The sequence below is a fragment of the Schistocerca serialis genome, chromosome 1, assembly GCF_023864345.2.
Source record: "Schistocerca serialis cubense isolate TAMUIC-IGC-003099 chromosome 1, iqSchSeri2.2, whole genome shotgun sequence".
Taxonomy (NCBI): Eukaryota; Metazoa; Arthropoda; class Insecta; order Orthoptera; family Acrididae; genus Schistocerca; species Schistocerca serialis.
In genome coordinates this window covers 257,408,281-257,419,686 of record NC_064638.1, presented here as the reverse complement: position 1 = coordinate 257,419,686, position 11,406 = coordinate 257,408,281, and the positions used below count along the sequence as shown (strand labels likewise).

Below are 11,406 nucleotides of genomic sequence, written 5' to 3'. Positions count from 1 at the left end.
TCTATAGGGCAGGTGCAGCTCCCGTTTTTTCTGCCAAAGTTGTAACTCTATGCTAGGGATGGGAAAAAACGATCGGCTAAAACCGATATCGGGATTTTAGTTCTAAATAACCAGTAGTTTTCTGTCTTTGTCTGGTATCGATTATAACAGGTGTTTTTATTTTTTACTCATAACTGAGTAAAAAACCGAATTATCAATTAGCCATATCACCAGTGCTAAAATTTTTCATTCTTAAATAAATATTTTTAAAGAACGAAAATTTTTTTCGTAATGATCATACAATGTAAGCTTTTACGGCCGGTATTGTCTTCACTTAAAACTTCCGGGCTGATAGGCCGTGGTCGAAGTATAAAACTCTCTCCTGACGTTTCGTCTCCGACTGCGGGACACATCCTCGGAGGTAAGGTTCGCCGCTTTACCACGGCCTATCAGCCCGCAAGTTTTAAGCGAAGAATTTTTTCGTAACATTTGCATTCCTCTAAAATATTGCGTTATTATGGAAAAATGAACAATGCCATTTTGACAACAATGCCGACAGGAACTAGCAACAAATAATAATGTTCATGTTACGATGTGGCGTGGCCTCCTAGATGGTACGTGTGTACTCCTACATGCAATGAGCGATGCTTGCCCCGTATGTTCCATATGGTAGTTTCTCACTGTTGTCGTCGGACATCATTTGTCTTACAGGATAGCGATATCTCTAGTCTAAAAGTGTTTTACGAAGTGCTGTATCAGTGAACTACAATGCTCCTATTCGCTTTAAAAGCTTGAAAACAGGAGATCTCACAACAAACTTGTGACATAATATGGGGAGAAAACTTAAAGATTAACGCTTCATTAATAGATAAAATAAAAATAGATAGTAGTTGTCCTGCTGCCTGTGTCTATATAACGTGCCTTCATCTACTTGTAGCCCTTGAAAACGGACAAATTAACACGAAAAATACTGTTCTTCAACCTCAGTTTTCACCCCTTAGCACTGACTACTCGTAGTGTCCGAATAGCAGTACGATCCTCTGTTATAACGTGATTTTTGAGCAGAGTTTCAAAACATTAGAATCAGTTCGAGAAGACTACCTTTTTTTTTGTAGCAGTCAAGAAAATTCCATTTTTCGAGAAAAGCAGCGAACAGTGGACGGCCTGTCTTCTTTTATTTGCCTATTTACTTTTTATATTTTGATTAAATGTATCTTGAAACTAAGGGAGTCACTGGACTCGCATTCGGGAGGACGACGGTTCAATCCCGCGTCCGGTCATCCTGATTTAGGTTTTCCGTGATTTTCCTAAATCGCTCCAGGCAAATGCCGGGTTCCTTTGAAAGGGCACGGCCGACTTCCTTCCCTCTCCTTCCCTAATCCGATGAGACCGATGACCTCGCTGTCTGGTCTCCTCCCCCAAACAATCCAATCCAATCGTAAATGAGTCAAAAATTTTCAGTCTTTGTTCGATTTCTATGTTCATTACAGGAAATAATCAGAATAAAAGAGCGAAAATCGGTTCTTTCGGAAACCGAATATTTTGAGCTGTTTTAAGGGTCTGGCTAAACTGGTACTGGAGAAAACCAATATAGCCGAAAACGGTTGTTTCAGGCGATAACCACTGTGCCTGCTATGTAGCGACTGAAGACTCAGGTATTTTACCATAACTGAAGATGAGTGAAAGCCCGTAACGAGTATTATCTTAGATAAAAGTACATAAAAAAGTTGCTGATTAAAATAATAACAGACTCCGTGTTGTGAACTGGTTTTGTAAATGCATAATATGAAAAAATTTTCTTCACTAATTATCTGCCTTTTTTGCCCCCCTCAAAATTAAGGGTGCGGCTTATATTCGAATGCGGCTTATATTCGGGCCAACAGTTTATTATTTTATCCATTTCGTTTAAATTCCCCTCAAGGTCTTTTTCGGGTCAGTAGACACTTCAGAGGTGAAATGATGTCGCTGTAACAAACAGTTGTCATGGAAGTCGTGACATGCCATAGGAGTAGCATGTGATTGGCACATGTTGAGATCGGCGTCATCAGCAGTGACAATCAATTTGTATGCGTGTAGCGCGGACAGCGTCGGGCCCTCCCCTGTGTTGCTGGTGGTGGTGGAGGTGGCGGTGCTGTGGTGCTGGTAGTGGTGGTGGTGGCGCTGGTGGTGGTGGTGGTGGTAGCGGCGGCGGCGGCGGCGGCGGTAGTAGTGGTGGCGGCGCTGGCGCTGGTGGTGGGGTTGATGACGGTTGGCGCTTCGGAGCGCGTCGCGTCGCGTGCTGCCCCGAGGCGGCAGGGTGGGGGTTGTCGGGCGCAGGGGTGGGAGCGGCGCGGAGGGGAGGAGCTGGAGGGGCGGCGCGGCGCGCGGCGGCGGCAGCGGCGGCCGCGTCAGTAGCAGTCCGCCTCCAGCAGCAGCGGCCACGCAGCGGCGCAACATGCAGACGCTGCTCCTGCTGCAGCAGCACATCGCCAGGGGAGGTGCGTAGCGTAGCGCAGCCGTAGCCGCAGCCGCCGCCGGCGGGCGCACGTGCTCGCCTCGGCCCTCTGCCTGCGCACCTGCCGCCGATATCGATAGCGCACGCTTTGGTCGACTCGCACTCTCCCGCTAGTGTATCGATGTTTACTCACCTATATCGATATTAAATCACGTGGAGCGGCATGTGTGTTTACAAGTTTTTTTTTCTTTTGTTTCAAAATATTCTGGTTTTCAACATTTTGACTTTTCTTATTTGCGTTTTAGTGCTCTCGTATGTGCGTACGTATTACAAGCATTTTTCGTATTTTTTTTTCTACTTAAATATTGTTGTAATAGTTCTTCGAGTGTTTGTTTACGCTTTTTTTTCGAGTAGCTGAATATTCTTGTTCCCAGCTTTTTAGTGTGCTTTGCGTTTATGCATGTAGGTACGTATATATGCTAATTTTTTCCTGTCGTTGTCTTGATTTTTGGTGGAAAACTAATGTGATTTTGTGTGCGACAAGTGCGAGCTTCCAATCGTAGTACGTCACCGTACGCTAATCTCCATCCGCGCTTTGCAGTGATGCATATACCTTCTGTTCCGGAATTGTGCACAACCTCCTTCCAGGTAATAAATGTTACAGTGCATTAATACAAATAATTTTTTTTGTTCTCCCTTCGTAACTTGAAATATTTACGACATTATTTTGTAACTAAAGCGGTTTCCTTCCAAGTGCGCTGTCTCTACTTTGAAATAGAGAATGCCCAAAAGGTTCGTCTCTATATTGTTCGTTCTGGGTTCATTTCTCAAACTTGAGTGTTCCGATTCTGCAACGTCGTGTCAGTCGTGTCTAATGTATCTCTGCGATGCACGGACTTTTAAGGTGCGACTGATGAAGAGGATGTGTGTTTATGTTATCAGCCACGCCCACTGTTTTCACAGTCGCCACATTTTCCGTAGAACTAAAACCACTGTGGCACGCAAATAGGAGTGTGCAGAGGCGGTAAAAGTGTGTTGCATTTATGCTCTGATAACTGGAGAGTTGAGGTCGTTGCTATATGTATTATTTCACCCATCATTTCTTTTTTTCCTGTTCGTGTATTCACTATTAGCACGAAATGATCGTGACTGCTGCCATACTAGTGATGTAAAATGTAAATATCCTCCGTCAGTATATAAAAAAATTGCTTTCGTGATGTCCTACGACTACCGCACGAACTTAAACAAGTAAGGAAACGTTGTTCGCCCATTGTATTTAACACCAGTGTAGCATGACGTATCACATTTCAGAAAATTGTAGATATGTGAGCACAGTAGTTAGTTACCTATATGACCTAGAAAGACGCGTAATAGTGTCATACAATTTCGTAAAAAGGTAACTAGTTGACTCCTAGTTTGCGGACACAAATAATATTGGTTTGTTCCATATTTTTATACGTTTGTCCAGGCTGTGTTCGCCATTACTTCGTGATAAATAATTACTGACCACAGTTTCGGTTTGTCCTTCGTCAAGTCGCTCATCTGTCAGAATGCCACGGAGCTGTCATTGTAGAGCGCTGTAGTACTGTAATATTTTTGCTTAAATGATTTTCGCCTTCACTTGCGCCAAGCATTTACACGTGTCATGATCCCCATTACGTTACCGACAGCCTTGCTCTCGCCACTGAATATCTCAAAGTCCCTATTTTGTTGCCTGTGTGTTCGTTTTACGGATGTGAGTTTTTTTTTTGCCGTGGCTCTTGAGGCAGGAGTCCCCCGCCGGTCGTAGAGGCTCCGCAGATGCCAGCGCTGTTTGTGCTGGCGAGCAAACGCAGATGGAGGTCAGTTCGGCAGGTAGGACGGCGCAGACGTGGGAAACGCAAACTGCGAGGCGCCGCCCCCAGCCTCTGTCCTTGTCTGGGGGCGGTACCCACCTCCATGCGGCCGCCCGGGTACCACGTGCTCCTCTGCGCGCGCTACTATTCTCAGCAAATAGCTCATCCTCATTGACCGTCATATGTATACATGTATTACAAATTAACTTGTTTTATATATATACAGGTGTTTCATAAGCTCTTTTCCGTGGCTCTCCGTTCAGAACAGAAATAAAAAGAACAACAGTACCAGCCACTAAATTTTTAAGTGTTTTTATTTACGATGCGTTTCAGCGAGTACTGCTCTATCATCAGGTGAAAGTTCTGGTTTTTAGATCAGTCGCTTTGCTCCTGGGAACCCAACGATATCGAGGTGTCTGGAATGTTTTATCATTTGCTTGTAAAATGTTTTTGGTAGATTAGTAAGAAGAAATATTTTGAAACTGATGTGGCGTACGTGACAACCATTACACGTCCAAGGGTGAAGTGTTCAGACGAGTAAGTGCGACCGTAATTTTTTTGAAGCAATCGAGATGAAAACTGCGCTGGAATGGAGAGAGCATAAAAATATTGAGTCTCTGTGTGACGCAACATTTCAGCAGATATTTAAACGAGATTTCTTTATATCACTCCTCCCCACATTGTAATACTGTCTTCCATCGCTACGCCAGGCCTGTACCAATACATTTTGAGTGATTGGTAAGCGTCACTAGCTCTGAAAATTATCAGTGGATGGTTCTGAAAACGTGGGCTCAACTGTGTAGCTTCTCTGCCCGTTACTGACAAGTAACATAAAACCTCTTTTCTTATTCTAACGAGCTATCATACATTGATAGTTCTCCTGAAATCGGCGACCATTCAAAATTGTCTCAGATTTAATAATTTAATGATAGTTGAATACAAACAATCACGTCAGTATTATAGCTCATCAATATAATATACTCTTCCGAATACAGAAATGGCGTTTTCTATACTGTACGTGCACATGAAACCAGCCAGTCAGAACAGAAGTAAATCTGTTCCTGTAATTTTTTAGACTAAAATATCTTTGTTTTTTGACAGGAGTCAGCTACACAGATGAAATTCAATAAAGCTGCCTAATCGATGAAAATACTAGATGAGTACATAGAAATCACTGACGCGAAACTAAACCGATTGCCTGAAATCATAACTGATTGATCCCATTATGTAGATGGTTAGGCGTACATTTGCTTGTGCGAGTAACCCTGCTCTTAGAAACAAATAAATGGAACGTCATACGCACATTGAAAACCATACATAAAGATGAAAACAAGACCCAAATGTTGCTCTGGTTGTGTGTATTTTTTTGTCTTTTGTTTTTGTAGGATCTGTGGAGAAATGATTTTTGGCAATATTTAGCTTTGCGTGGACTGTGTGGAAAAATCGATTTTTCTCTTTGATTAAGGGCTCTTAGCGAATGTCTCCTTTCATGGTTTTATAGTGGCACGACATTCATGTACAATGTCTTCTCACCACTGAGTAGTTTTCGTCAGTCTTACGCCGTTGTTCAGGTGGATTGAGGGCGTGTACGTACGTAGATTTATTTCGTGTTGATCCGCACGAGTGCGTCTTACTGATTTTCAACTGTTCCAGGGGACGGCGCTATAGGAAAGATGACAAACTTCACGGGGAGACTTGCTTGTAAAACGTACAAGTTGCAAGAGGATTCGAGAAAGATACTGCCTCTTCCCACATGTTCACATCGCCAGTGAATGAATTAGAAAGGAGAGGGTACCCTGTTACGTCACGTTCCTCCCACCGCAGACTGAGCGTAATGTTTTGCTTTTTAATTTGCTAAACCTGATTATATAGAACCAACACTGACAGTTTTCTGTTGAAGCAGTCCAGGACCGCCCATCGCTCGTAGGTCGACCACTGTTTTCAATAATTTTATCTTTCCTGTTCTCTTCCTGATCTTTACCTACCATATGAAGTGTACCTAGAGACGTGCGTTTCTCTCACGGAATAAGTTTCGAAAAACTGTCACCTCCCATAGAGCGGTTCTAGGCGCTTCAGTCTGGAACCGCGTGACCGCTACGGTCACAGGTTCGAATCCTGCCTCGGGTATGGATGTGTGTGATGTCCTTAGGTTAGTTAGGTTTAAGTGCATCTAAGTTCTAGGGGACTGATGACCTCAGATATTAAGTCCCATAGTGCTCAGAGCCACTTTTGAACCTCCCATAGATGGTCCGCATCGGGGTCTCGCACTGATTTTCTACTATTCCAGGGGACGGCTCTGTAGCAAAGCTGACAAACACGACAGTTAGACTTACTTTTGTAATGTAGAACGTGCAATACGAGTCGAGAAAGTTACTAACTGTCCCCACGTAATTGCACCATCAGGGAAAGAAATGAGAAGGGGCGAGCTATGTACACTGTACCTCGCGCCGCGCACTGAGCGAAAGATGTTGTTTTTAAAATTGCTACACCTTATAATACGGAACCAGCACTTAGTTTTCTGGTAATGCAGTCCGGAACCGCCCATCACTTGTAGGCCGACCACTGCTTTCACTAATTTGTCTTTCCTGTTCACTTCCTGGCCTTCTCCTACCACATTAAGTTTGCGAGTATTTCACGAAATAAATTTCGAAAAGCCATCTCCTCGAGAGTTAAAATTTTCGACCCCGGGTCGCCGCACGGCTCGGCCATCGGGATACGGCTGGTGTGCCAGTCCCCGGCGCCGCCGGCGTCGCCGTCCCCAGCGCAGCCCCAGCGGGCCATCTGGCGCCGCTTGACACATGACGGATGTGACGTGCGTGTGTTGCGTGCGTCTGACGGAGGGCCGGGCCCGCCAGTTTGTTGCCAGTACGGTCGCCGCCGCTCGAAACTAGGCCAGCACCGCGTGGGGTGGCTGGGGTTGTTACCCAACCGCGTTGCGTAACGCTCCACCCGCCGTCAGCGATTGATTGTCCCCCCTACACGCGTACGGCCCACGTACTCTGACGCTCCTCTCTCTGACAGCTCGCATTCTCTCCTGGAGGCTGCCGCTACTCTTCCTGCTTATCGACAACTGGTGCACGGAATAATGCTTGACAATGAACGTAAATACGTGGAAATCATTGCACTAGATAGGCGGAGAAATTAATTACTGTTATATTACACTATTTCCAGAATGAGATTTTCACTCTGCAGCGGAGTGCGCGCTGATATGAAACTTCCTGAAGGAAGGTAGGAGACGAGGTACTGGCGGAATTAAGCTGTGAGGATGGGTCGTGAGTCGTGCTTGGGTAGCTCAGTTGGCGGAATTAAGCTGTGAGGATGGGTCGTGAGTCGTGCTTGGGTAGCTCAGTTGGCAGAGCACTTGCCCGCGAAAGGCAAAGGTCCCGAGTTCGAGTCTCAGTCCGGCACACAGTTTTAATCTGCCAGGAAGTTTCAGATTGCACTATTGGTGAAAAATCATTGTAGGCGTTAAAAACTCTATAATACTTAGGAGAAACCTTCCGGAGCGACCTGACGTGGAATGAACGCACGAAACTAACTGTAAAAAAAAGTAGATGCTAGGCAATGAAAGAATCAGAAGGATATGTAATTCGTGCACCGAAGAAGTGGTTTACAACGTACTTGAGAGACAATTCTTGAGTGTCAGCCATCAATTTGACACCGTTACCTAGTTGGTTTAAAACAAGCGAGGGAGGAAATCCAACGTAATGGTTCAAATGGCTCTGAGCACTATGGGACTTAACTACTGTGGTCATCAGTCCCCTAGAACTTAGAACTACTTAAACCTAACGAACCTAAGGACATCACACACATCCATGCCCGAGGCAGGATTCGAACCTGCGACCATAGCAGTCGCGCGGTTCCGGACTGCGCGCCTAGAACCGCTAGACCACCGCGGCCGGCTCCAACGTAATGTCACGGTATTTTGTAGTAAGCGCGAGAGCGCTACGGAAATGCTCGAAAACTCCTTTGCTATACCGTAAAAGAGACGCAATTTATTAAAAAAAAAAGTTCAAATGTGTGTGAAATCTTATGGGACTTAACTGCTAAGGTCATTAGTTCCTAAGCTTACGCACTACTTAACTTAAATTATCCTAAGGACAAACACACACACCCATGCCCGAGGGAGGACTCGAACCTCCGCCGGGACCAGCCGCACAGTCCATGACTGCAGAGCATTAGACCGTTTGGCTAATCCCGCGCGGCGCGCAATTTATCACTGTGAGGTTTATTACTGGAGCGTCTGACCTAAAAAAAGCCGGGCAACGTATTATTTACTCGCACATAAGTTTCGCGAAATGACCACGACGAGAAAATTCGACAAATTAGTGCTCATAAGGAGCTTTGCCGATCGCCATTCTTCCTACGCGCCATTCGTGAATGGTGTAAGGAAAGTGGGAATAGATAAGGCTACCATAATTATCCTCCACCAGACACCCTAAGATCGGCTGCGGAGTGTAGATGTAGACATAGATCGGTGCTCAGTAGGTCTCCAACCCCTTTTTCTGTCCGATAAGGGAGCGACGCAATGAGTGGAATAAAGCGGCCAGGGGTAATTTTGACGACTGCCGTGAAAACGATATCTGTAGGATCGACGTGATGCAGCAGAAACTTAATTCTGAAACTACTATCTTCGTAATAGTCACGCTTCTTCTGTGGCTCTCGGCAAAATCAAGAAACTTTTCCCCAAATGTTGCTCAATTTCCACCAATCACCCTGGTAATAAACTCACTCTTAAGTCGATCGTGAAAACCAAATATTTCCCCTTTCCCCCTCTTTTCCTCTTGATCTCACTGGATGGACTTACGACGTTTTGTGAAAGAAGGTACAGCAATCAGTCGCAACTTGCGTTTACTGCCTCAAATATAGATTTCGGTCACTGAGTGACGCTCTTCAGTGCTAGAGGTAATACAGGAACCGATTAAAATGCAATAGCAATATGTTACACCAAAGAACAATTCTATAAATTTCACAAATAAGTGTGTAGTACACATCAGCAGGTAAAGCTAACACATTTCAGGCGTTATTTGGCATAGTCCCTCAAGGACTATACATGTCAGGAGTTCAAACTGCTCCTGAGCCTGCTGTTTACAGTTATCTCACAAATGGCCTAGGTGTAAGTTATATATGGCTATGGCGTCCTTTACACATGTGTCATGTTACAGTAATGCATTGGATAGACTGCTACGGTCGCAGGTTCGAATCCTGCCTCGGGCATGGATGTGTGTGATGTCCTTAGGTTAGTTAGGTTTAAGTAGTTCTAAGTCCTAGGGGACTGATGACCACAGATGTTAAGTCCCATAGTGCTCAGAGCCATCTGAACCATTTTTGCATTGGATAGACGTAGTTAGTTGTTTATCACAAAAATAGCCATCTTAAGGAAATACATTTTTTAACAGAATGTAATAGAAAAGCGTGTACGGTGAGCGATGCTAAAGCAGTAAAAAATTCGTAACAATCGATTGTAATGTGAAGTAGTTCGTACAGATGGGCGACCGGAAGTACATAGTTAAATCATTTAAGTAATTCAGAATTTATTTATTTATGGTTATATATTATAAAAATGAGATGGAATTAACTGGGTTTCCGTTTTAGCGGTAGTGTGCCACTTGCTCACTTCTTGGCCCGCTTTGATAGTTGCTTTTGGCCGCATGTGGTCCGCAGGTCGCGGGTTTGACAGCTATGTTCTAGATGCAGTCAAATTTAAAAAATACTTACAACTAACTGTTTACACGTTTCGACTGTATGAGTCATCATCAAAACCAGAGTCTTGTTACAAAAGTAACTAGTGGAATAGGCACCTAACGCCCACCTCGATCACTTGACATAAAATTTAGTGACGTGGTTGCCAACCGGAAGTCGCGCTTTTCTTCTGCCTAATTTTCATGAGCCATGCGATCGGCTGGTGTCCCAGTAAGCCGAATGGGGGAGCGATGAGGACCAGCAGAGGCCTCGAGAGCTATCAGCGATCATTTTTTGACGATCTGCGGTAACAAATGGCGTGGAAGAGTTAATAAATTAAGGGGCGGTCACTGCGGAGCGTCCGAAACAAACAGCGCCAACAATTAGGGCACTCGTCGCCCGGTCGGCGGGTCGTGCGGTGGCAGCCCCCACCCCCGCTATCAGGTGACGGCCGGCACCCCCGCCATACGTCACGCATATTTAATGACGTAGCGGGGAAGCGCGTGCGTGCCAATGCGAGTATAAATCTCCCGCCCCTCCCCCGCGCTGGCCCGCTGCGCCGGGCGCGGAGCAACGGCCTTTTCTGTGTGACGTCTGGGGTGACTCATTTCCTGTCCGGTGATAAACTGTCGCCGCCGCCACCACCGCCGCCGCCGCTCCCGCTAGCCCTGCAGCCGCTTCTCATTATGTTCTCTGCAGTATACTGAGGTGTCGCCCGCTTGACGGCTTTCCGTCACTCGATACACTGAGAACGCGGCATTTAAACCGTATCACGTGCTACTGTGCTTTCCGAGAATTTTGTCTTGCCGACTATATAGTGAGCTGTGAGACGTGGCACATCATCATAGGAGAAACAATACCGCGTAACTGGCTCTGTGTCGATTTACCGCGTAAATGAAAAGCGGACGCAGCAACAGCATACTGTTGTCATTTCATGGTGGCAAGCAGTCAAAACTTCTGTTGCTGGGAATGTAGAGCGTTTCACCGAGAAGAAAGTCGTTGCACGCGTCAAAGTAGCGTATGAAAGAGATAATTTGCTTTTGAGAGAGGTTGACAGCGTTAAAGTAACCTCTGGCGTGCCACAGGGGAGTGTTATGGGACCATTGCTTTTCACAATATATGTAAGTGACCTAGTAGATAGTGTCGGAAGTTCCATGCGGCTTTTCGCGGATGACGCTGTAGTACACAGAGAAGTTGCAGCATTAGAAAATTGTAGCGAAATGCAGGAAGATCTGCAGCGGATAGGCGCTTGGTGCAGGGAGTGGCAACTGACCTTTAACATAGACAAATGTAATGTATTGCGAATACATAGAAAGAACGATCCTTTATTGTATGATTATATGATAGCGGAACAAACACTGGTAGCAGTTACTTCTGTAAAATATCTGGGAGTATGCGTGCGGAACGATTTGAAGTGGAATGATCATATAAAATTAATTGTTGGTAAGGCGGGTACCAGGTTGAGATTCATTGGGA

At 45.3% G+C, this 11,406-nt stretch overlaps 1 protein-coding gene across 1 annotated transcript in view; it reads left to right on the top strand.

Moving 5' to 3' along the window:
- Positions 1–2,409: 2,409 nt before the first annotated feature.
- Positions 2,410–11,406, top strand: part of LOC126464349 (protein tiptop) — a 214,336-nt gene continuing 205,339 nt past the window's right edge. Inside the window, exon 1 of the mRNA XM_050096231.1 lies at positions 2,410–2,456. Within this exon, the coding sequence (XP_049952188.1) occupies positions 2,414–2,456 (43 nt within the window). The 5' untranslated portion in view covers positions 2,410–2,413. The remainder of the gene's footprint in view (positions 2,457–11,406) is intronic.